Source organism: Mycosarcoma maydis, chromosome 4 (genome assembly GCF_000328475.2).
Source record: "Mycosarcoma maydis chromosome 4, whole genome shotgun sequence".
In the NCBI taxonomy this organism is placed as follows: domain Eukaryota; kingdom Fungi; phylum Basidiomycota; class Ustilaginomycetes; order Ustilaginales; genus Mycosarcoma; species Mycosarcoma maydis.
In genome coordinates, this window is record NC_026481.1 from 318,085 (window position 1) to 343,970 (window position 25,886).

General features: G+C 54.9%; 5 protein-coding genes across 5 annotated transcripts; 3 read left to right on the forward strand and 2 right to left on the reverse strand.

The window, feature by feature from the left end:
• Positions 1 to 1,096: 1,096 nt before the first annotated feature.
• On the forward strand, positions 1,097 to 13,441 carry UMAG_10189 (Ferrichrome siderophore peptide synthetase; the record flags this gene model as incomplete). The annotated part of the gene is made up of 1 exon (XM_011390050.1): positions 1,097 to 13,441. The coding sequence occupies one exon, from the start codon at positions 1,097 to 1,099 to the stop codon at positions 13,439 to 13,441; it is 12,345 nt and encodes a 4,114-aa protein (XP_011388352.1).
• A 288-nt stretch (positions 13,442 to 13,729) lies between these two features.
• UMAG_05166 (uncharacterized protein) lies at positions 13,730 to 17,050 on the reverse strand (the record flags this gene model as incomplete). Its single annotated transcript, XM_011389918.1, has 1 exon — positions 13,730 to 17,050. The coding sequence occupies one exon, from the start codon at positions 17,048 to 17,050 to the stop codon at positions 13,730 to 13,732; it is 3,321 nt and encodes a 1,106-aa protein (XP_011388220.1).
• Positions 17,051 to 18,219: 1,169 nt separating this feature from the next.
• On the reverse strand, positions 18,220 to 18,801 carry UMAG_05167 (uncharacterized protein; the record flags this gene model as incomplete). The annotated part of the gene is made up of 1 exon (XM_011389919.1): positions 18,220 to 18,801. The coding sequence occupies one exon, from the start codon at positions 18,799 to 18,801 to the stop codon at positions 18,220 to 18,222; it is 582 nt and encodes a 193-aa protein (XP_011388221.1).
• Positions 18,802 to 19,292: 491 nt separating this feature from the next.
• UMAG_10190 (putative histone acetylase) lies at positions 19,293 to 21,527 on the forward strand (the record flags this gene model as incomplete). The annotated part of the gene is made up of 1 exon (XM_011390051.1): positions 19,293 to 21,527. The coding sequence occupies one exon, from the start codon at positions 19,293 to 19,295 to the stop codon at positions 21,525 to 21,527; it is 2,235 nt and encodes a 744-aa protein (XP_011388353.1).
• A 1,239-nt stretch (positions 21,528 to 22,766) lies between these two features.
• On the forward strand, positions 22,767 to 25,655 carry UMAG_05169 (uncharacterized protein; the record flags this gene model as incomplete). Its single annotated transcript, XM_011389920.1, has 2 exons — positions 22,767 to 22,774; positions 22,898 to 25,655. 2 exons carry the CDS (start codon positions 22,767 to 22,769, stop codon positions 25,653 to 25,655), a joined length of 2,766 nt encoding a protein of 921 aa, XP_011388222.1.
• Positions 25,656 to 25,886: the final 231 nt, after the last annotated feature.

The following is a 25,886-nucleotide window of genomic DNA, read 5'->3' on the forward strand; positions in this document are numbered from 1 at the left end:
CACGGTCTGCTAAGTACTGAGAAACAATCCTAGCAATTCCAAACGGCCACAATCTATCTTGATGGATGCCACCGGTCTATGACTGTTCTAACGGCAAGTCCCCAAGTGGTTCTCGCCTGGTATTCCGCTGAGGCACACCAAACTCCGAATCGTGATTCTCACTAAGGAACAGGTCGAAGGTTCCTACCGTGTACCTGTCGTACTAACGTGTAGTCGGAATTTATGATCCGTGCTTAAATGGGCCGTGCCAAAGCAAAGCAAAGCAAAGCAAAGCAAAGCAAAGCAAAGCAAAGCAAAGCAAAGCAACGCAACGCAACGCCACGCAAGGCAAAAAGAAAGAAACGAAAAAAAAAAAAAAAAAACGAAAAAAGGCATCGATTTTCTGGGTGAGCAAAGTGAGCCTGACCTCCACTTGAGACCAAAGTTAAAGATGTGAGCTTGCCGTGCTTTTGGCCGAGGCTTCGCAGCTCTCTCTCTCTTCTCTGTCTCTTTCAGCGATGTCGATCGAGAAGAAAGAAAGAAAAAAAAACAAAAAAAAAGGACGAGAAAGGGTCCGACAAACACAGACTGCTGACCAACGTGCAACGTGCAACGTGTGTGTGCAACGTGCAAAGTCGAGACTCACGAATCACGAATCTGTCGAGGTGTTGAGCGGCAAGCAGAAAGATCTCAGTCCCTCCGAACTGAATCTATCATTCGTGACTCTCGACGGGAAGAAACACGTTTGTGATCGTGAGACGAAAAGGGAGCGTCTGCTGCCGAGTCCTTGCTCTTGGTCATAGGCAAAGCGAACAGAATCGTGAATACCTCCTCTTTTGTGTCGGAGCAATCTCTTTCCACTTTTCGCCCGTCCTACCTTGGCTTGGCTTTCCTCGACACGCTATCAACCGATCCCGTCCTTGACAAGACATACCCATTCTGCGTTTGCACTTCACAGCTCCATTCTGCTGGAAAGCTGCCACCACAGTCGAGGACTCACCTTGCCAACCTCGTACTCTGACCATCTTCTAGCGCTTGCTCGACGCAACCCGCTCGCTCATTTAGACAAAGTACAGACTCTTTCTGCTTCATCTCGCAAGCCACGATCGTCGCCAACATGTCCGTCTCCAAGAACGCACATGCTCCCTTTCCTGACGTGACGGGTCTCCGAACTTCTGGACCCGACTTCTCTCGCGTCGGCCCGCAATGCAAGCTTCTGCGAGTTCAGCAGTCGCTCCATCTTGATGCTCGTGCAGCGTCGAGCTTCTCCGGCCAAGATCTGCATCTCGCCCTACTCTCAGCATGGTGTGTCATCCTCTTTCATTATGGATCTCACGAAGCTACCAACATCGAGGTGCTTCACACATCACAACACGGTCACGAGACCCTTGTCGAGCTCGACTTTGCAGAACAGCGCGAGCTTGTCCCATTTACTCCCTCTCAACTCGCCGCATTTGTCCATCAAGCCAGGCAGCAACAGCTTCCTGCCAAAGACCTCGATCATGGCTATGCTGCCTTTTATCAACCTAGCCACACCAACGAGCCCTCACCTCACTTTCAACAACTCCAACTCTCGTCCAGGCCCGACATCTCGCTCGCCCTATCCTATCACCTCCAAGGCTCGGCTCAACTCGTTCTTGAAATGAAAGCAGCGCCTTCTGTGCACTCGCACCAATCAGCTCAGCTGCAACTGCGTCAAGTGGCCGCCCTCCTCGAGTCCTACCACAGCGACACCCAACAGCACGCCTTGTCAGTCGAGCGCTTTGACTGGAAGCTCAGAGCCTCGGACAATCCCAACTACCAGCACCTTCCCGACCCGAATCACATCCAAGATCGTCATGCCGATCGCCTCGAGACCGAGTTCGAGTACTTTGCTGCTACTACTCCCGATGCGCTAGCCCTCGACTTTCGCTTCGATCTTCAAGACCTCAAATCCACAAAATGGTCCTATGCCGAAATGAATCAACGTGCCGAAAAGGTCAAACACCTTCTCTGGAGTCACGGTGTCGGCTCAGCTAGCTCTGACCCACAAGCCGACCACATTGTGGCTCTCTATCTCGAAAAAAGTCCAGAGACCTACCTTTCCTTCATTGGTGTCCTCAAAGCGGGCGCTGCATGGTGCCCCATCGACACCGACTGGCCTGCTTCGCGTAGACAGGCGCTGCTCGCAAAGTCTAATGCAAAAATCGTATTGACCCACGACGACAAGATATCTGAGCAGCTTCGTCACGATCTCGAAAGCCAGCTGGTCAAGGACAAAGGCGAAATCACAGCCATCCGTCTCGATCAGCTTGACGCCGAGCTTTCACAAGTTCAGGTCGTGCCTCCCGCAAACGCCAATCGCTCGATACAACAGCTCGCCTACATGATCTGGACTTCAGGTACCACCGGTCTCCCAAAAGGTGTTGGCATCCAGCATCTTGCCATCATCCAAGCCATGCGTGCCCTCCGAATCTACATCCCGTACGGCAAAGACAAGATCGGCACCGACCAGATTCGTTATCTTCAGTACTCGGCCTACAACTTTGACCTCTCCATTATGGACTGCTTCTACACCTGGGGCCTTGGCGGCACCATTTGCTCGTGCCCGCGCGGCGTCTTGCTCCAAGATCTCGTCGAAGTGGGCAACAGCTTGCAGCCAACTCATACGCTCCTGACACCAGCCGTCATGGCAATGACCGAACGCCATCGTGTTCCAAGCCTCAAGGTGGTCATCTCGGGCGGTGAAAAGCTCAGTCAGGTCGTTGCCGATGAATGGAGCAAAGACTGCTGCCTCCTCAATCTCTACGGCCCTGCCGAGGCTACACTGATCGCCATGAACCGTCGTGTACCCTTTGGCGATCGAGTCAAGGCACCCAACATTGGTGTCGCCCTCCCCACCGTCTCCTGTCACGCCCTCGACAAGTACGATCAGATCGTCATCAAGGGTGCCGTCGGAGAACTCGTTCTTGGAGGTCCTCAGCTTGCTCGTGGTTACGTCGGCGATCCGGTTAAGACGGCCGACAAATTCTTTCCTCATCCCCAGCTTGGCAGAGTCTACCGCACCGGTGATCTCGTTCGTCAACTCGACAACCAAGAGTTTGAATACCTTGGACGCATCGACGATCAGGTCAAGATCAACGGCATTCGTATCGAGCTGCTCGAGATCAATGCTGCCATCAAGAACAGCCACGACAAGATCAAGGACTCCGAGACCATGGCTTTCTCTAAGAAGGACAACGAAAGCGAACAGCAAATTATCAACTTCTCCGCTCTTCCTGGCGGCGAGCCGGGACAGCTTCTCAGAACCGATCAAGACGCGATTGCTGTGGCTCGCGAGCTGCAGGCCAATGCCAAGGACAGCCTCCCCTCCTACATGGTTCCCAACCTCTTTGTCATTCTTTCGCATTTCCCACGCACATCCAGCGCTAAGATTGACCGAGTCGCGCTCAAAAATGTCCTTGCCAGCTTCGATCAGCTCGACTGGGAAAACAAACTTGCCAACGAGGGCGATGATGACCAAGTGGACCCGGCAACCGCACAAGCAGAAGCTTGCCTTCGAAAGTGGCTCGCCAAGCTCTGCAACGTCGACGCCAGCAAGATCGGGCGCAAGACCCCCTTTACAAGTGTTGGCCTCGACTCGATTCGTGCCATGATGTTCTCGAAGCGCGTCTCAGAAGAAGGATTCGCCGTGTCAGTGCTAGACGTGGCGCGTTTCCCTACGCTCAAATCGCTCGGAGAACATCTTCAAAGCTCTGGTGCAAGCTCTGAGGAGCGTGCCAAGCGGGCCGCCAGCTTCCTCGCTGACTTTGATGCCGCCTTCCGCCCAGTCGTCTCATCTTGGGTGAAACAGCGCAAGGCAGATGCTTCTGCGATCCAGTCCATCTTGCCCTGTACGCCTTTGCAGGAAGGTATGCTGGCCGAGTCGCAGCGGGATAGCTCAAGCTACCGCATCCAGCGCCAATATCGACTTGCCTCTGATTGCGACCAAGCCCGCCTTTCTAAAGCCTTGATCGAGACTGTTGCTCACTTTGATAGTCTCCGCACGTCCTTTGCCGACGTTGGCTCCCTTGACGTTGGCCTTCACCAACGCGAATGGCCTTTCCAGCCTCACTTTTTGCAAATCGTATGGAAGTCATTCACTCCCCTGATCGAACAACTTGATGTCGACGACGGATCGGATGCTGAACAGGCCATTCTCTCTGCAGCAAAGACCAAGCTCGATTTGGATCCTTTTGGAACGAGTCCACCCGTCGCTTTCTTGTTTGTCAAGCAAGCACTTAGCAGGTCCTTGGTGGTCGTTGCTCATCATAGCACGTACGATGCCCGATCGCTCGGCATCTTCGAGGATCATGTCGAAGCTGTCTACAATCGCCAGAAACCACCGACTTCACTCCAATTTTCGACCGCACTCGCCCAGATTCTTCCCATTGACCAAACGGAGGCTCAGCGACATGCCGATGTTTGGCAAAAGGCGCTCTCAAACTACCCGAGAGGCGAATATGCCTCCTTCCCGACTTTGTCTCTGACCAGGCCTTCCGAGGCCGACGCAGACCAAGCCAGCCTGCACCAGTCGCGCTACCTGGAAGCAAACATCAACTGGGCCAAGATCGAGTCGGCTTGTCGCGAGCTCGGCGTCTCTGCACGTCCCTTGGTCCAGACCGCTTGGGCTCTAGTGCTCTCCGCCTTCACAGAGTCGCAACACCTCATTCTGGGCGACTCAGTCTCGGGTCGTACGCTCTCAGCCGAACTTGACCTAGCATATGGTCCTGTCTTGTCGACGGTGCCTGTACCTTTCATGCTGCGTCCAGAGCAGAAGCTCGGCAATCTGATCAAACAGATGGATGATTTCCAAACCTCCATCATGGAAGCGCAGCATACAGACTTGGGTGCCATCCGTCGAATGCTCCAAGTGCCACCACGGGAATCACTTTTCCACTCCGTCTTTGTTCTCGAGCCTGCCCCTGAGCAGCCGGAGGACATCGACTCGAGCCAGTTCCGCTTGTCCAAGATGGCAGATCTCGGTGTTGCCACCGAGCACGTGCTCGGTGTCGAGGTGCTACCTGCCTCGGATGGATCTGTCAAGCTTGGCTTGAGCTGGCAGAAGAACATCATCAGCGAAGGCTTCGGCGGGCTCATACTCGAGCAATTTGATCGCAGCCTCACGGCGCTATGCTCTTCCTTGGATGCTGACGTTGGCTCTCTCCTGTACTGTCACCCTCGATCCGACCAACAGGCCTCATCTTTCTACTCGGTGACCAAGCCGGTCTCCAAGCAGAAGTGTTCATCGGCAACATTCACGGGTGTAGCCAGCTCGCTGAACAAGCAAGCCATCTCTGATAACAGCAACGCAGTCGAGATCTATCAAGACATGGCAGACTCACCCTCGTCCCGAAAACCGGCGGCAACAATGTCCTACCCAGAGCTCGAGCAGGCGTCTAACGGCGTCGCCAACCTTTTTCGCCACCTCCCACGCAACTCGGTCGTCGGTGTTTGTCTCGAGCGTGGTCTAGAGAGCTACATTGTCCCGCTGGCTATCCTGAAAGCTGGCCATGCTTACCTGCCCCTCGATGCGACGCTTCCCCTCGACCGAAAGAAGGAACTTGTCAAAGACAGCGGTGCAGCTCTTATCGTCGCTTCAAGCAAGTTCACAGACTTTGACAGCCTGACTGGAGTGGAGATGCTCGGCACGGATTCGAGGCAGTTCAAGGACGCCGTTAAAGATGGAAAGGCGACTGTTTCGGTAGAGTCTCGATCCGACGACGTCGCCTTCATCATCTACACATCGGGCTCGACGGGAAAACCCAAAGGCTGCTTGCTGACGCAGGCTAACTTGGCTGCTGCTGTCGAGGGCTTCTATTATAACTACGAAAAAGAAGCGCCTGGCTCATTTGAGTCTCGCGCGCGTTTCTTGGCTCGTTCCGCCGAGGCGTTCGACGTTCACCTGCTCGAAATCTTCCTCTCGTTGCGGGTGGGCGCCACCATCGTCACTGGTCCCCGTGCTCTGATTCATGACGATATTGCCAAGACCATGTCCACGCTTGAGGTGACGCACGCTTGCGTTGTGCCATCCCTCTTCTTCAGCAAGGGCAAGCGGATTGAGCCTAGTGTGGTGCCTTCGCTGCGAGTGCTCATCATCGGTGGCGAAGCTCTCACCCAAGATCTTTGTCAGATTTGGGGGAGCGAGGGCTCGGAACGACCCGTGGTACTCAATGCCTATGGCCCAAGCGAGGCTACTATCGGTAACTCGGTCGCTCGTGTCAGCAAAAAGTCTCGACCGAGCAACATTGGTGCACCTTTCCCCGGCACTCAATACCTCGTTCTCAAAGACGTCAATGGACAACTGGTTCCTACGCTGCGAGGTGAGCCAGGCGAGTTGTACATCGGAGGAGAACAGGTCGCCAAGGGCTACCTGAACCGTCCAGACTCTTCGTCGTTCATCACGTACCAGGGTCAGCAAATCTATCGCACTGGAGACATGGTTCGTCTGCATCCCAGCGACGAGGCCGAGTATCTTGGTCGCATAGATGGCTCGCAGGTCAAGGTGAGAGGCGCCCGTCTCGAGCTTGCGGAGGTGGATGCTGCCCTCTCAGCTTCCCTCAACGAGAACCTTGGAACCGTCGGCACGGCGGTCACCATTCACGCCGATCATCCTAAGATCGAAGGAGCAGCGCGCTTAGTGTCGTTCTTCGCTCAGGACTGTGTCAGGACAAAGGCCCAAGATTCTGTTGATCCTGGCGCTCTGCTCGTACAAGCGCCCGAAGCGGTCAAGCAGTCTGCTGAGCTGAGGAGAAGCGTACGAGCTCGGCTGCCTCAGTACATGGTACCCTCTCTCGTGCTCGCTCTCACCTATCTTCCCATCTCACCGCTTTCTGGCAAAGCTGACCGAAGACTGCTGAAGGAGCTTTACCACTCGATCGACCCCAGTAAGCTCTCGACGCTTTCGGACAAGAACGAGTCTCGTCAAAGAGAGCTCACTGACAGCGAGCAGACAGTAGCCGAGCTCGTACGCTCCTCTGTTCGTCTGTCTTCCGATGTTCATCTCATGCATGATCTTGATCTCATCATGGCTGGCTTGGACAGCTTGACCGTCGTCACGCTCGCGAACAAGCTTCGGAAGCACGGCTACGACGCAACGGTCTCGTCCATCATGAACGAACCCACCATCGAAGCTATTGCCGGCCGTCGCATCGACAAGCTTTCCTCCAACGAAACTAGCGATGTGGAATGGAAGCAGACCGTGTCTCAACTCACGGACAAAGTGCGATCTCTGCCGCAGTACCGCGGGACTCAAATCGAGACTGCTTTGCCGTGCGTGCCGATCCAAGTTGCGCTAGTCTCCCAGGCGGTCTCCGACGATCGCAGCACGCCTCGTTACATTACTACCATCAGCATCGACCTGTCGAGCAACGAATTCTCTGCCGATCGGATTCGCAACGCCTGGATGACTGCGCTGTCTAGGCACGAGATCTACCGCACCGTCTTTGCCGAGGTCGATCGCACGCTAGTGCAGGTAGTGCTCAGCGCCGAAAGCTTGACCTCAAACTGGTCAGCCACCTCTGAACCCATTCCCTCGCCGGATAGCTTGGCAGACTATCATGCAAGCACAGCGAAGGACATCGTCGCCAATATCAGCAGTGTCCCTGCTCTGCGCCTCAAGCTGTGGCAGGGCGAGAATGGCGCTCCGACGCTCACTTTGACATGCTCTCACGCCATCTACGACGGTGACTCGATCCGCATGCTTCTCAAAGAGGCCTCGGATTGTCTTGTGACCAAGAGCAAAGTCGTGCCGGCGTTGCCTTTCCAAGAAGCAGCACGTTGCATCGTCGGTGACGCTGAAGACGAGGAAGCAAAGCAATTCTGGACCACGACACTTGCTGACTTTTTGCCAACGACCGTGCCCAACCTAACTGGCGTTCGACCCGAGCACAACGTCAGCCGCGGCGAGGAGCTCACCATCGCTTCACATCTTTCTTTCACTCAGTTGGAGAAAGCGGCCCGTGCTGCTAAGGTAACGATCCAGTCCATCTTGGTAGCAGCCTTCGCGCATCTCCTGGGTCTTTACGCTGGAGAGAGTGACGTCACGCTCGGCCTTGTGCTTTCTGGTCGAAGCATTCCGGTCGACGGTGTCGAGTCGATCCACGGACCTTGTGTCACAACAGTCCCGCTGCGCCTGACCGATGCTAGGTCAAATGCTTCTTCCGATCTTTGCAAACGAGCTCACCAGGCGGTAAATGCCATTTTGCCGCACCAACACGTTTCTCTGCCGCAGTTAATGCGCTGGCTCGATTTGTCAAAGGCGCCTTTTGAAGCCCTCTTTTCGTACCTCGGCCAGTCTGAGCGCTCTTCTGAGAAGCCCTACTTCTCAGAGAGGGCTTCTCAGATGGAGAGAGATTATTCTTTAGCGCTTGAGGTCAGTGCTGTTGGGGATGCCGTCAATCTTCATCTCGCCTTTGACACTCGGTCGATGCCTGCCGAACAAGCTAAGCGGATGCTCTGCCAGTATGACGGGTTCCTCACTGTCTTCACCGGGACGAAGCGAGTCGACGACGACGGAAAGCATCTATCCATTCTCAACAAAAGCTGCTATGTCCCGACAAGCGCCAACGAGACGATTGTGGCGCGCTTCACCGAGCACGTCAAAGCAAATCCGGATGCGCCTGCGATCGTGTTTGCGTCGTCCATGCAAGAGCCTCCCAAGGTCACATCATATGCCGAGCTAGACTCGCTCAGTACAAAGATTGCTTTTCATCTCGTCCATGCGGCCGGTCCTTTCGTCGGTGTTCATCTCAACAAGGAGGGTCCTGAGCTCTACGCTACCATCCTTGCTATCTGGAAGGCTGGCAAAGCGTACCTGCCACTGGATCCATCGCTGCCGGTCGAGCGTCTGTCGTATATGATCGAGTCCGTTGGTGACTGCCCAGTGGTTGCTAGTCATTCGACAAAGGAAAATCTCGCTAGCTTCCGATGCAAGGTACTTGACCTCAAGGAACTTGTCAAGCCTCGCTCAGGCGCACACGAGCTTCCGTCGCAGAATCTGGATGCTCTGTGCTATCTGCTCTTCACTTCTGGCTCCACAGGAAAGCCCAAAGCGGTACAGATCAACCAGCGTGCATTGGCTGGTGCTCTCTATTCCTGGGAGCGGATCTTGCCGTTTACCCGCACGTCTCGGTTCCTGCAGCTCGCTTCGATTGGTTTCGACGTGTGCCTCATCGAGATGTGCATGCCGCTCTCGCTCGGATTCTCGATCGGTACGGCTCCCAAGCAGGAGCTGTTGGAGGATCTCACCCATTCGATCAAGCACCTCGGCATCACCATCGCTGATCTTCCAGCGGCGCTTGCTGGTGCGGTGCATCCCGAGGATGTTCGGCTCGAGTGGCTCATGAGCGGAGGCGATGTCATCGACTCGCGCGTCGTCGACGAATGGAACCATGCCAAGCGTCTCCTGATCAATGCATGGGGACCTACTGAAGCGACGATTGGCAATACACTTGGACAGGTCAAGCGAGGCGCTACCAGAAACTTGATTGGAGGCGTCTATCCTTCGTCTTCGATGTTTGTGTTGGACGAAAACTCGACGCGAATTCTGCCTTCTGGCGCCATCGGCGAGTTGGCTGTCGGCGGACCGCAGCTGGCCGACTGCTACTATGGGCGCGAAGAGCTCACTGCTGAAAAGTTCATCTTGTTGGAGGATGGCACACGTGTCTATCGTACCGGCGATCTTGGTCGCTTCTTGGTCGATGACACAGTCGAGTGTCTTGGTCGTATTGGATCCGATCGCCAAGTCAAGGTCAATGGCCAGCGCATGGAGCTCGACGAAGTCTGTTCGGTGATCTCAGCCCAAGCTGGTGTGTACGATGCTGATGTGCAGTACCTCAAGCACCCATCGATGGGCTCGAAGCAACTGGTCGCGTTCGTCGCTGCTGCAGAAACACAGGCCAAGCAAGGAGACATGGACGTTCGCGATGATGACAAGGCCATCGATCTCTGCATCCGACTCGAGCAGGAAGCTGCCAAGCGTCTAGCTACTTACATGGTGCCAACGCATTGGATCGTGATGAAACATGGCCTACCGCTGACGCACAACAACAAAACCGATCACAAAGCTTTGGCGGCATTCTACGGGCGAATGGACGCGACTCTGCTCCGCTCGCTCGGCGCCAAGAGAGAAGGTGCCATTTCGAGTCACGCTTGGACGCAGTCGGAACTCAAACTTCGTGCCCTGGTGTCGGATTTCTGCAATGTTCCGCAAGACCAGCTTGCGAGAAACACGTCGTTCCATCGGCTCGGCATCGACTCGATCTCGGCCATTCGTCTGGTCAAGCAGCTGCGTACATCTGGCTTTACTTTTAGCGTGGCCGACGTTCTCAGTACACCGAACATTGCCGCTCTTGCCGACAAGCAGATGCAGTCTTCTGCTTGCTCTTCTGATCATGCTCAGCCAAACGAGGGTCTGAACGAGTGGATCGGACAGATTAGCTCTGTGGCAGAAAACGAGGCGTGGAAATGGTCGAGCAAGGACTCACTCGTGTCGGTTCTGCCCTGTACGCCTCTGCAGTCCGGAATGATCGCCCAATCGCTTGCCTCGGCTGGCGGCCTATACTTCCACCACCATGCTTTCGAGCTTCAAAGCACGGAGAAGCAACATGTCGTAGCAGCGTGGCGAAAGCTGGTGGAGCGTCTCGATATTCTCAGAACCACGTTCCATCCAGTCGACGGTCTACACCCTTGGACGCAGGCAGTGCATTCCGAGGTGCAGCCACGCATCGTCCAACACTCTGGTAGCTTCCAAAGCTGTGGTCTAGATGCCATTGACGGTCAGCCGTCTTTCCAAGATGAGCAGGCCTTCCGCACTCCACCATTTGCTCTGCATTTGTGGTCCCAAGAAGGGAAGCTGGTCGTCCTGATCAGCATTCACCATGCGTTGTATGACGGCAGCTCGCTGCCTCAGCTGTTGGAAGACTTTGAGGCTCTGATCACTGGCAACCAAGCGAAATTGACCTCACGGCTGCCCTTCTACAAGCTGGTGCCCTCGCTTCTTTCGCAGGACGAGGACGTACAGCACTGGGTAAATGCATTGCACGCATTCCAACCGACGCTGCTGTGCAAACGTTCGAACAAGCCAAGCGGTGCGGCAGTGCTACTCGAAAAGCGGCTCGCTTTGACCTCGCAAGAGCTCGAATCACGTTGCCGTGCTATCGGTGTCTCGCCGCAGGTGCTCTGCAACCTTACGTTTGGCAAGCTGTTGGCCATCGAGAGCCAGACGCGAGATGTATGCTTCGGTCAGCTGTTCGGGCTACTCGACTTGATGCCAGAAGCTGATACTTGTGTTGGGCCCGCGTTCAACACAACAGCCACTCGAATCCGATTTCAAGAGCTAGACGCTCCTGTTAGCAAGCTGGCAACAACCCTCCAACAGGCTAACGATGCTGGAAGGCCGCATCGGCGCGCAGCGCTTCGTGACGTGCAGGCCAAGCTTGGACGTGGCCAGCTCTTTGACGCGCTGTTCGACTACCAGCGCTCATACGACCAAGAGGACAGCAAGCTGCGCCAAATCGAGCTCCAGAGTGACGGTACCGAACGAGCTCAGTACACGCTCAATGTCGCGTTTGTCCAGGGCCCCAGTCAGATGTCGATCGTGGCAAAGGCTGATGGCAACCGCTACGACCAAAAGGCGCTAGAAGGTGTAGTGTACCGACTCGAGCATCTGCTTGAGCATCTCTCAATTCGTGTCGAGGAACCAATCTCGGTTCTGCCGGATGTGTTTGGAGAGACAGCCTTCCCTCTGCATCTCGCTCAGGTATCTGTGGCTAACGGCACATCCACGTCGAAAGCTTCGGCGCAAAACAGTGCCAACCAAGCTCTGAGCCAAGATGGAAGCAAGCTGGCCAGCATCATCAGCCAAATCGCGGGCATCGACGAAATGGAGCTCCACGGCGAGACTCGTTTGTCACAGCTTGGATTGGACTCGATCTCTGCGATCCGGATTGCTTCACAGGCGCGCAAAGCTGGCCTGAATCTGCGCATGGGCGAAATCGTTGCCGGCGAGACAATCAATGCAATCCTTTCAGCTCGATCTCAGACAAACGCCACCAAAAGTAGTGACCACGTCAACCGCAATGGTCGCGGCAACGGCCATGCAAGAGTGTCGCTCGAGACAGCCAAACGGGTCGCAGCACGCCTCGCGATCGATTTCGAACAAGTCGAACGTGTTCTTCCGGTTCTCCCCGGCCAGAAGCTGTGGCTGGCCACATGGGCTCAGTCGCAAGGAGGTGGAGGATTTAGCTTTGCGTACCGGCTTGCAGGTGCCGAAGCGGACAAGGTGAAGGAAACGTGGCAAAAGCTTCGACAGCTGCAACCGATCCTACGAACAGCGTTCTTAGTGCACCACGACGGCGGTGCTTCGCAGGTGGTGCTCAAGGCAGACTCGGTGTCGGCCGGTTCGGGTTTTGCCGAGGTGCAGGTCGAGCGAGATGCAGAGCTGACCGCCAAGGACGTCGTCGGTCGTCGCGCAGCCCAAGGTTGGCCAGACCTCACAAGCCCGCCTGTTGAGCTGACACTGGTGGGTGAGATCGTCGTATTCTCGCTGCACCACGTCCTATACGATGCCTTTTCGATCGAGTTTTTGGCTCGCGATTTCGGCTCGCTGTACAACGCGGGCGAGTTGGTCAGTTCGAACCAGTGGCCAGAGGTGGTCGAGCACATTGTCGAAGAGCAACAGCGAACGAGAGGCGATGCGCAAGAGTATTGGTGCAGAGCACTTGCACCCGGGAGCAGCGGCTTGTTGGCCGATCGTCCAGGGAGCACAGGAGAAGCGTGGCATGTGCAGCACAACGCTATCTCGCTCTCTTCGGCGGTGGACGTGCGGATACGCAAAGCAGGCTTGACGCTGGCTGGCGTCCTGCTAGCGGCATGGTCGACTCTCTTGTCAGAGCGAATGCACGACGCGTCGCCCGTGTTCGGCTTGTACCAGCTCGGTAGATCGTCGTCGTTCGAGTCGATTGACAAAGTACATGGACCGTTACTCAACTGTCTACCCATACAGCTGCGAGGTGGTTCACTGCTCGACAAGGCTCGAGCTGCAGTCAGCGAGTTGAGGCTGCGCGCCAAGTTCGAACAGACCGACTTGCAAGATGCTCATCGATGGGCTGGGCTCAGCCAGCACCAAGCATGCTACAACACGTTTGTCAACATCTTGTTCGGTGATCAGCTTGACCAACATCTCGAGATGCACCAGCTCGACCTCGGTCACCCGCTCGATTACTCGCACCACTCGCAACACTCCACTCATGATCGTACACCTCCAAGCACGCCACACGTTGCTCTGCCCTGGCAACCAGACGTCAACCTTGATGTCGTCCTCAAGAATCATGCTGTCGATATCGCGATCAAGGCAAACACGAGCGTCGTGGCACAAGCTGATCTGCACACGCTAGTGAATCGGCTCGTACAACTCGTCCATGCTACGCTCGAACTCCTTTGATCGACGCACCAGAACTGTTACGTCGAAATCGTGAATGTCTTGTACTTGTAAACGACGTATCTTACATGCTCAAATCAGTCTGCCGAATGCAGTGTGGCGTTGAGGTGTGTCCGACCGAAGTCGGCTCGTCGTGTGGTTGTCGCTGCGTCGATGAGGGCACGTGCGTGCGATGGATTCGCGCGATATGCCGTTGTGATGATACAACAAAGAGACGCGTAAAGATGGATGTGGACGCAGGACGCGAATTACGAATGTGCCGAGATACGGCAGGTAGCATCTAGTTGTTGTCTAGTTGTTGTCGTCGTGATCGCTCATGTCTTGCACGGTAGGAGATGCGGCCTCGCGCAGTTTGGCGAGCAGGGTCTGCGCCACCTTTTTCTGCTCGGCTTCGTCCGACTCTGTGTCGTCGTGGCCAGAGACGCGGTCGGCGAGTTGGAGCTTGCGTTCACCAAGCGCGTGAATGTCTTCGTCAATCGTCCCGCGACTGAGCAGTTTGACAACAGTAACCGGTTTCGTCTGGCCCATCCTGTACGACCGATCGGCAGCCTGTTTGTCGTTGTGCGGATTGAAATCTTGGTCGAACAGAATCACCCAGTTGGCAGCGATCAGGTTAATGCCCAATCCACCCGCCTTGGTCGACAGCAGAAACACGGTGATCGAAGCATCGTTGGTGAATTGGTCCACCAACACCTGCCGATCTTGCACCTGCGTCGAACCGGTAAACCCGACGTACTTGACACCCATGTGCTGCAGACACACGCACAGGATATCGAGCACCATGGTGAATTGGCTAAAGATCAGTATCCGATCACCCTTGGCTTGGATCTCGGGAATCAGCCGCTGCAGCGCTTGGATCTTGCCGGACTTCATCCACTCGGCTGCGGGCAGCACGTGCTTGCGCGTAGCCGGATACGACTGCGCCGAGAACGAGAGCTGCGCATCTGTGTTGATCCGAAGATCCTCCTTGACATGTTCAAAGCTGTAGTCGGCATAATCGGGCTCCTTCATCAGATCGCGTGCCATGGCATCGATCTTGGCTTCATCGAACAACCGTCGCGACAACAGAGGATGGTTGGCCGCTTTGCGCAGCTCCATCAGCACGTGGCCGCTCTCCTTGCTCGAGCTTGTCGCTGCGCGTGAGCGTGCGCGAGTCGTCGCCGCTTCCGCTTCCGCAGCAGCGACGCGCTTGGTCTTGGCTACAGCCTCGGCGTAGATTTTGCGTTGCATCGGTAGCATGTCGCAGTACTCGACACGGACTGTCTTGGTGGTCAAATCGGTAAGCACCTTGTCCTTGAGCCTTCGCAACACAAACGGATGCATCATCTTTTTGGCGCGATCGACACGTTGCTTGGAGAGCTCGTTTTGCTGCCCTCCCGCTTTCACCTTGAAGATGGCAGAGAGTGCCTCCTCGGCATCGGCAAAATATTCAGGCATGATAAAGTTGAGAAGCGAAACTAGCTCTTGCAGGTTGTTCTGCAACGGCGTGCCAGTCAGAAGCAGACGCCAGTGCGTCTTGAGCTTGAGCAGCTTGTCGTACTTCTGCGACTTGCGATTCTTGAGGATGTGACCCTCGTCGAAGACGCACACTTGAAAGCCTCCTGTTCGGCAACCTGATTCGTCGCAGCCAGGCTTGCATTCGTTGCGACCGCAGCCACGTCGTCCGAACTTGCGCAGGAAGTTGTGATCCTGTGGTCCACCGGCTGCCATCTCGTAGGTGGTGAGGATCACTTCCAGATGAGCATCTTCGACAAGCTCCTCTCTAAGCTCAACACGGTCCTTCATGCTGCCATAGTACTTGCGTACGTTGATCAAAGGCGCGAAGAATCGGAACTCGCGATCCCAATTCTCCAATACGGAACTGGGAGCAACGACGAGATGTGGCCCACGAACGCCCATGTCCTTGAGCTGCGCGAAAAACGCGATGACCTGGGCGGTTTTGCCGAGTCCCATCTCGTCAGCAAGGATACAGCTTGTCTTTTTGCGGTAAAGAAGGTGGAGCCAATTAACACCAACAAGCTGATAGTCCTTGAGCTTGACACCGTCGGCTAGCAGCTTAGGTTGCTCTTCGAGATAGAACTTGTCATTGGAAGAGCCGCCTTTCTTGATCGAGGACAAGTTGAGCGTGCTCGAGGGTGTGCCTTCGCGCGAGGCTGCGATGGAAGCGTCGACTGATGAGGCAGTGAGCGCGGGCGTAGCGAACCTAGAACCATTCTGACTGGCATCGGGCATCCAGGAAGCCATGGCGTCGCTGAGCTCGCGTCCAATCGTTTCGCATCTGGCGAGAACCTCGTCGACTTGATAGTAGCCAGCCATGAGGTCTTTGCAGTGATGAAAGAGCCTCGGTGTGACGCCCTTGGTCGACTTGCTGCCGAGCTTCTCTTCAATGTCGTCTGCGTCGTCGAACGGGCGGAGTGAGATGATGGTCTCGGCCTGCTGTGCATTGCAGTTGGTAGTGTCCATGAGAGCGCTGGCATCGGCAGTGTTGAACCACCTAACGGCGGCATGCTCTTGCTTTTCTTGGCGATCTTGGCCGTCCGAGTCGTCATCGTCTGAGCTGATCTGCTCTGTCTCGCGTGACGGCTTCTTGACGGGGACCAACTGTGGTGCAGTGGACTGTGAGGGCGTACGAGAGATGGACGGTGTCGAGGCTCTGGAACTGGGATTGCTAGAGTTAGACGGCATTCTTGTTGATCGATTTGTGAGCGTGGTCTGGGTAGGGCGCTGAATGCCATTGGCGCTGAGCTTGAGGCTGACGGTCTTGGTGGTGACCACGCTGGGTCGCGATGTGAGCAGGTGCACAGCTCTTGGAATGTCACCGCGGGTCTGACGCAAAGCTGCGAGGATGCGTTTGGGCTCGAGCAGAGGTCTCTCCTTGATGATGGCGCGTGCTTTTTGCTTGAGTTCTGCATCGGAAAGAGGTGCTGGAAGGCTGTTGTCTGCTGGTGGTTTGGTTGCAGGTCGAGTGGATGCTGCAGAAGATTGCCGATCCAGGAGGGTGGGCACCTCTCGAGCGTGATCGGCATCATCGTCAATGCCATGCTTGGCAGGAGGGCTACGTGATCTGTTGTGGCGAGGCCTATCTGCTGGCTCTTGGGAGTGGTCGCGTGATGGAGAACGTGCACCGCCACCTCGTACAAGACGACGCTTCTTGGGTTTGCGTTGCTCTTGGTCAGAAGACTCGGGCTCGCTCAGATCGGAGCTCTTGTCGGACTCGGCTACGTGGCGCTTGGCGTTGTTGGCGCCATACCTGAATTGCTCGAGGCTGGAGCGAAATGTGTTAGAGCTTTTGGAAGCATTGGTACTGTTGCTGTTGCTGTTGCTGTTGCTCGAGCTTGCATGGTGGTGGCCATTTGCACTTTGCTTGGAAGGCGAGGTGAAAGTGGTGCGGCTCATGGAAGAGCCATTGCCGGAGCTCATGGCCGAGCGGAAGCTCTGGTCGGGCCTTGTCGAGGCTGGAATTGGACGAGTTGGTGCGCCTGAAACTGGACTGGAGTCAACGCAGAGTATGCGTGGTGCTTGCGCCGAGATTGAAGGTGACACGTCCGCAAGACGGTGGCTGGAGGGGGTAGTAGACTCGATCGAATCGTCAGTGTGATAACCATTCGGCATATGTGGTTTTGCAGTTCGGGATGGCGGACGATGCGAGATCACATATGTTGCGCTAGAGCGCTTCTGCAGTTGAAAGTCAGGAATGCTAATTTGGTCGTGGCTGAACAGTGCACAAAGATGTGAATGGACCAAACAAGGATCGAGTAGACTGACGACTTCTTCTAGGGAAGGTTTGCAGTAATGAAGTAGTCGACTCGGTGCATCGGTGCATCGGTTGTCGGTTGTCGGTTGTCTGAACACAAGCAATGTGGATCACGAATCACGAATCACCAATCACTCACGACTAATACGAATCGTGAATCTCTCTCGTCTATCCAACGTCACCTAAGTTAATCACGAATCTCACCAATTTGTGATTTGTGATTCTGTGATTGATTAACCTAAAAAAGAGGGTTGGCCGCTTGATCTTCACGACGCGAAGGTGCACACACAGCAGGGCATTCGCGCTTCACGATCCACGAACCACATTCACGATTCACGATATTCGGTGAATTCGTGATAACTTAGTTACTCGCCTTCGGTCAGATACAGTCACAACTCACACTCGTGACTGTAACTCTCAGTGACTCTCACGTCTTGGCAAATTCATGATTCGTGATTCTGTTTCGTGTTTGCTGTCGGAGAAAAAAAAAACAAATCGTGAATCGTGATTCCATCTTGGACAAGTCCTTTTTACCGCTTTCGTATTTCACATATTTCACAGCTGCCCAAAAATTCATCACAGCTCAACGTGCAACTCTCACGACTCGTGACACTCATGTCGATGAGTGCTTCCGCAGGCACGCGACTTGACTGTCCCTCAACCGCGTTAACCATCCACGATCCGACCCAACCGTGAACCGTGAACCGTCGGAGAACCGTCGTCCGTGAACCGCAAACTCTGCCTTCACAAAATCCAACATGACAGTCTAACATCCGCATGGATTTTCAGTGTTCGCGTGATCACGCAAGTCGTGAGTTACCCTCACCTCTGCCAGGCAATCACAATCGTGAATCGTGAATCTGAGAACCACCTCGTGCCTTTTCTTTTGTCACAGTTTCCAAGCTATAGAGACCATCCGGTGAAAGGGATTCGTGATTTGCATGCGAGCTCAACGCTCTTCTCGGGGTATATTGGAGCAAGCAGTCTGGCACGTCCTTCGAGTAGAGCACATTGGCTGTGTCTGCACCTACAGCTCTGTATGCTTCTCGACGCCAGCCACAGGTGGACGTGTGGGCGTCCTCGTCGGTTCAACAGAGGGCTCCGCGTCTTTCAGCCCACTCCCTAGGTCGATCCAGACACCGATGCCTTGATGCTTGCCAACTCCAACGAAGAACCGCTTTGGGATCTGCAATTGTGATTCGCACCATGGTATCGAGAGACGGTAAAAGTTTTTGTTTACCTGTGAAGCAGCAGCCGTGTCAACTGCATCCTGAGCAGAATCCGTGCCATCACAAGGTCTCGAGAGTGGACTGAAGAAGCCGTTGCCTCCAGAAAAGCCAAAATCGAGCCAACCGTAGCTTGGACGCGGCACCGAAGTATTGAACAGCGATGGCGATGCTGATGAATTCGTCTGTGTCAAAGCAACAATGGTAGAGTTGGGACCGTACCAGTTAGGTGATGTCGTGACGAGGCCGGTGAGGATCAGCGCGCAATACATGCATGGCTGTGAATGCAGTGCGAACGAAAAGAGAAACAGAACCAGGAACAACGGCGATGCCTTGGGGAACGGCAGCAGGAAGAGAGGGATCCACCACCGTAGGCAGTACATCTTGGCCGAAGTCGTCTAGCCTTGCGAGGCAATGTGATACGAGCAGCGATCGTCTGTGATGTATCGATCGCAATCGAGGAAGATGGAGCACAGCCATGTGAATCACGAAAATGCAGGTCAAGCAGTCAAAGTGCGTGGACCATCGATCTGCACAACGTGAACGGCTCAACATAGCCCGATTCAAAAATTGGAAATCGAACATCGGGCTGCCCCCTTCAACGCGACTCGGCAGCTCCCTTTAGCGGAGATCAACACCTGAACGCGATCTTTCTCGTTCATACCACCACCACATCGCTCGCTCATTCCATCGCCTCTCCACTCACCTTGCACAGGACCTCGTTCTGGATCGAGCCTTATCTCTTCGGCACATGCACTGTAGCGGCGCAAGATCAGGGCTCCCGAGTCGCCACACCCTTGATCCAAGCCGCACACACTGAGCTTCGCCACTCAGGCTATCCGAATGGTAAACTACTTATCCCAGCTTGTCCAACATGACTCTTCTATACCCATCAGGCGCAAGGACACTGCATAAACTCTCTCCATTTCAGCGCCTTATCAAGATCGCACGACACACGCCCTACTCCTCTAGCTCTTCCGACCCTGACACCCCATCCTGTGTTGGTTTCAGACCATCCGAATACGAGGTTGTGGCCGATGACCCTGTCTCGAGAAGCTCAAGGCACGACCCTCGCCCAGTTGATGATGAAACTCTCAAGAAAGACTGGGACGCAGCCACCTGCAGTACCTGCGGTCACAGCATCGAAGAGCATGCTGCTCTTACTGACGCCGATGACGAGGAAGCGACGCGCCGAGGAAAAGTAGCAGTGCGGCTAGACGAGCTCTTGGAAGACAAGGGAAAGCTTCTTGACTTTACCTACACTGATCCCGACATCGAATCGCTGCGCAAACAAATGAGACCTGTTGGTGCTGACGGCCTTGTCGAAGCATCCAGCCCGGTCTCACAACTCAGCACCGTACCCGACGCGACACCCAGTCCATATCCGTCCACTCAAGCGCTACCCAACGGATCCGGACCACACTCATCAACACCGCTTCTACAAAGCCTCAACCGCAAGCGCAAACTTCGAGACAGCTCGCGCTCGCGATCAAGGTCACGCGACAGGGAAGCATCAGTAGCCACCTCGAGTCGACTCTCAAGTCCAGAGATGACCGTCGTTCATTCCAACCCGGCATCGCGACAACAATCTACCGAGCCTGGCACGATCAATGGACGATATGACGCCAAGCGAAGGAAGCTTGCATCGTCAGACTTGGCAAAAGAGAGCACGGTCGAAGCCAACATGTCGACAGACCTTAGCGATGAATCGGCTGAGCTTACCGGAGTGGAAGCGGTCGAACCAACAGCGAATGGCGAGGATGCATTGCAAGAAGCCAAAAAAGGAGCAGCAAACGAGTCGAAAAGCGCAGTTTGCGCATCGGCAGACGCTGATACCGCCGAATTCGGCCAGACAAAGGTGAAAGCGGAAGAGGCCGTCGACCTGGAAGAAGCGATGCAACCTGCACCAAAGAGCGCCGCATCTGCGGTCGAAGAAGGCGTCGCGCAAAAAAAGGAGCGACCAGCGGTGATCGAGGAGCGTACAGGTCTCATCCAGTTCAGAGTGGTGACCAACGACGACGATCACGAATCCATGATTCTGCTCACGGGACTCAAAAACATCTTTCAACGTCAGCTGCCCAAGATGCCACGCGAGTATATCTCGCGTCTCGTCTTTGATCGCAACCACCAGAGCGTGGCGATTGTCAAGCGTGGATTGCAGGTGGTGGGAGGCATCACATATCGGCCATTCAAGCAGCGTAAATTTGCCGAGATTGTGTTCTGCGCTATCACGAGCACCGAGCAGGTCAAAGGATACGGCTCGCACCTCATGAATCACGTCAAAGACCACGTCAAGGCTTCTTCGCCCGTCATGCATTTCCTCACGTATGCCGACAACTATGCTATCGGCTATTTCAAAAAGCAGGGCTTCACCAAGGAGATCAGTTTGGATCGTTCAATCTGGGTGGGCTATATCAAAGACTACGAGGGCGGTACGCTGATGCAGTGCAGCATGGTGCCACGAGTTAAATACCTGGAAGTGTCGGACATGCTTGCGGCGCAAAAGGAAGCAATACTGGCCAAGATCCGGAGCATCAGTCGTTCGCATGTGGTCCATAAAGGTCTGCAAGCCATGCACGACCGCGACCGGTTGATCAAACTCAAGGGGTTGATCGAGAATCCGGATGGCACAGTGGCAAAGCCGGAACGCGCAGCCAAGCGTGATCAAAACCACGGTGAAGAGGATCCGACAGCAACGTTCCTTGTGAATCCGTCCGAAGTGCCAGGCTTGAAGGAAAGCGGTTGGACGCCCGAGATGGACGAGCTGAGTCGACGGCCCAAACGAGGGCCACACTTTGCCGTCATGCGCCACATTCTGGTGGAGCTCAACGGACACGGAAGTGCGTGGCCGTTTGTGAATCCAGTCAACGGAGACGAGGTGACTGACTACTACGACGTGATCAAGAATCCCATGGATCTGTCCACGATGGAAGCCAAGCTGGAGAACAACCAATATGCCAACGTCGATGAACTTGTCGCCGATGCCCAGCTCATCTTTGACAACTGTCGCTCGTACAATCCGGCTTCATCGCCTTATGCAAAGAGCGCCACCAAGCTGGAAAAGTTTCTCAAAGAGACTTTGTTGCCCAAGGTGCAGAGCTCCTTGTGAAGCGCCCATCTCACCATGTAGGTGCCATCGCAACCCATCCGATCAAACCCATGCTCATCCCATTTTGTATTTGTACTCGATCGTCGATCGTCGGGCACTCATGACTGTGTGTGCCGCAACTCACAGCAACTCTAGCGACTTGTGTGATATCGGTTGTCCAGGCAAACCCCGAGTGAAGCAATCGCCAACCATGCACGAAAATCCTTGAAGCGGGGCTAGCTTACAGCCAGGCAAGAGCCGTAGCTGTCCGACAGGCACGAGGGTTGTATCACCGAGCTTTGTCGGCTTGACAACTGCCGCGCTGCTCCACTCACAACTCGTGACTCACGACTCTCCACGCTCTGTGCTCCACGCTCCAGGCTGCGTGCTGTTAGGCTATGACGAAATCGCTCGATAATTCGTGATTCGTATTTAGTTAGGACTTCGTGCTTGAGTCTATCAGAAAGCCCAGATTTCTCACCCATCAACCTTGCGCCAGACAGCCTCTTATGTTGCTGCACGATGATGTTCGGATAGCCTTCTGTCTATTCCTTCGATATGGACCGTGGCCTGCTTCAGTTGCTGCTTACGCTTTGGACGCAGCAGAGAGGATGGACATGCAGCCAGCAAGAGCGTGGAGTGCACGGTTCATATTCAACAGCATTCAAGACGCGAGCGAGCACAGAACTCTTGAATTTCCAGCCAAATTCGCAATTCACAGTTCACAATTCACGATTCACGATTCACGATTCACGATTCACTCACGACTCTATGCTCGGCTTCTCGGCTCGTCTCGTCTCAGAGCATCGGGGCTCGTAGATTCACGATTCGTGATTGCTGTGCCTGATCAATTTAGAAGGTGCTCCTGATTCCCGCGGTCAGAGTCACAAAGTGCGAGACAGTCACAGAGGTGAGAGACTTGGTATGTGGGCCTTGTAACATACCCTCCACAGCCACCAACCCCATCTCTCGTGTCGGACTGGTGACTCTGTTCCACCTGACACGACCTTGGTCTTTTGCATTGCACCAGGTCACACCTCACGCCGTCCAAGTTCTCTATCAGCATCAGTCTGTTCGACGCCTCGTTTCATCTCGACACGCTCAGTCGGTCGGAAGGAAGAATCGCCTCGACACGTTGCTCTATGCAACGCATGCCAACGCACGATCAGTCCTAGATCCTTGTGAGATACCCAGCAACCTAGCAACCTTCAACGCTTCTTGCAGTAGACAATCGCCGTCTGCGACATCCCCCCATCCACCATGTCCAGGTGAGTCTCTCAGCAAATTGTCGGCCGTACGTCGGTCACGACTGGTAATAGCACAGCATTCTGACGGTCCATTCCTCTTCTCCTCGAAAACTCTGTCATGTACCTCTCGATTGCGCCTTGCAGCTATGACAAGGTGGTGAAAGGTGCCACCAAGCCAAAGTCCGGTGGCATCAAGCCAAAGTACATTGATCCCATCATTGCCACCACCTTCGCGACTGATGGCTCCCTCCAAGATGTGTGCCGAGCTCTTGGCAATCGTCTCCGAGAGCCAAATGCCACCGTTGTGCTCAAGTCGCTCGTCATTCTCCATACCATGATTAGGAATGGTGAAGTCGATAACGTCCTCAGCCATCTCTCGTCTGACAGTGGCAATATCCGCCTACGAAACGTTTCTTCCAACAGCTGGTCGGGTTACTCGGCTCCCCAGACGCTTTCTGTTTACGCGCAGTATCTCGACGAGCGTGTTCGTGCATATCGCGACCTCAAGCATGATGTTATCCGCTCCTCTGATCGCTCTCGCGCACACTCGAACGGTGCCAGCAACAGCAACCGCTTGCGCAAACTCTCTGTCGAAAAGGGTCTGCTGCGCGAGGTCTCTTCCACACAAAAAGTGGCTAGCGTCCTCATGCAGTGCTCGTTCTTCCTCGACGATCTCAACGATGACCTTGTCATGGCCGCTTTCCGCATGACCCTCAAGGATCTTCTTGCCATCTACACTGCCATCAACGAAGGCGTCATCAACATTCTCGAACACTACTTTGAGATGGCCAAGTCTGACGCTGAGCGTGCACTCGAGCTCTACAGGCGCTTCTGTCGCCAGACCGAAAACGTCGTTGCTTTTCTTAACAGTGCTAAAAAGGCGTCTCACAGCCTTGACCTCGCCATCCCTTCGCTCAAGCATGCACCTGTCTCGCTCGCCGGCGCACTCGAAGAGTACCTCAAGGACCCCAATTTCGAGCAAAACCGCAAAGAATACAAGGAGAACAAGCGCATCGCCGATGGAAACCCGCCTGCATCCACCGCTCGGCCCACTTCCACCATCTCTTCCAGCGTGCCCAAGAGCGAGTCTAAAAAGAGCATCACCATCCGTGAAGCTGACAAGCCCGAACGCAGACCCAAACCTCCCACCTCAAATCAAGACCTGCAGGACTTCTTTGCTAGCATCGACAATGACGGAGGCCAGAACGTCTTTTCCAATGTACCGGCAGAGCAGAGCTTTTTACTTCAGGCTCAGCCTACGGGCATGATGGGCATGAACGGCGGCGCGTTTGGTGGCATGAGTATCAACATGACCGGTATGGGAGGTATCGGTGGCATGGGCGGCTTGCAACCGCAGATGACCGGTTACAATCCTTTCATGGCTCAGCAACAGCAGACCGGCATGCAGATGCCAATTCAACAGCAAATGACCGGCTTTGGTGGCATGCAGCCTCAGATGTCGGGCTTCATTCAGCCCCAAGCTACCGGCTTTAACCCTTTCAGACAGTCTATCATGCCGCAGCCTACTGGCTTTGGCGGTCCGTTCGGCGCTTTCAACGGGCAACCGAGCATGTTGAGCCAACAGCAGCAGTCACAGCAGCAGTCACAGCAGCAGCAGCAGCAGCAGCAGCAACAGCAACAGCAACAGCCACAAAATCAGCCTTTACAGAGTCTGCTGTCTCAGCACACCGCCATGCCCTCACAGTCGCAATCACCATCGCTACCGGGCTCAAAGAATGCATTCGGCCAACCTGTCAGCCAACAGTCATCGGCTTTGTCATCTTTTAACTCGGCTTTCCAGCCTCAGAGCAATGGGCAGAGCAAGCCATCCGAGGCTGTCAACCCGTCCAAGCCGCTCTTGCCGCAAAAGACCGGCTCACGCAATCCGTTTGCTCCACCTCCTGGATCCGCGCCACCACCAGCTTCACCTCCTGCGTCGCGAGGTCCGTCGTTGAATCAGCTCGCAATGAGCGCGTTTAGTCAGCCGAGTGGCGGTCATTACGGACTCGGCGCCAATGCATGGGATGGAAGTGTGCCTGCCAACAACCAACAACAACAACAACAACAACAACAACAACAACAACAACAACAACAACAGCAGCAGCAGCAACAGCAGCAGCAACAGCAACAGCAACAAGAGCAACAACAACAAGCGCAGAATGGTTCGAGCGTCAGTAGTGGATTGCTTGCACCGCAAAAGACTGGACTGATTGGCAGCATCGCATCAGAGTTCGCTTTTCAGAACCAGAACAGCTCGGGCAACGTCTCCTCTGGGACTGGATTGGGCGGCAGCAGCACTCCAGGAGTGGTATCTACACCGAGTGGCCAGGCTCAGGATTTGTCGTCGCAATTTGGGGCGCTGACATTCGGAGGAGGCGTCGCGTCTACAAGTCAGCCGCAGCAGCAAGCGTTGCAATCTCAACCAACAGGATTTGGAGGCAGCACAGTTCGGCCTTTCAAGCCGGAATCGTCGTTCGGGGCGAGTCTGGCGGCGAATGCGCAGTTTGGTAGCGCTGCAGCTAGCAGTGCAGCTGGGCTTGCACCGCAGATGACAGGGAATCCGTTTGCTCGAATGACAAGTCCTGAGCCGCAGCAGCAGACGCAGAACGCATCGACGGGCTTGGCAGCGTTCAACAGCAATGGAGCGGGCGGTAGTGGTGCGTTGAGTGCATTCAATTCCGCGTTTGGCAGCGCTTTGCAGACTGATTCCCAGCAGCAAGGCCTGCCGTTTGGAACAGCTAATAACACTCAATCGACCATGTCGTTGGGCGCGCAACTACCGTCACAGCTGCAACCCCAACTGACCGCGTTGGCTCCCTCGACCATCAAGCGCTTCCAGCCATCGTCCGAGTTTGGTAAGAGTATCAGAGACAGCGAACAACCAAACTTGCTACATTTCTGATCACCGTGCTTCTCAGATCGTGCACGTTGAGCGATTTGTCGAATCTAGTCCTTAGTTGCTATCACCGATCAATCAAACTGAACCGCGTCTCAGAGTTTGGTTTTCGAAAAGCGTGACCTCGACAGGCGTATACGCACTGGTTCGGTTGCATCTATCTCAGTTCAGCTGGATCACGCGAGTGTCGCAAGATGACGCTTTCGCAGTACGAGTGGATTCGGGATTCAAACTTGC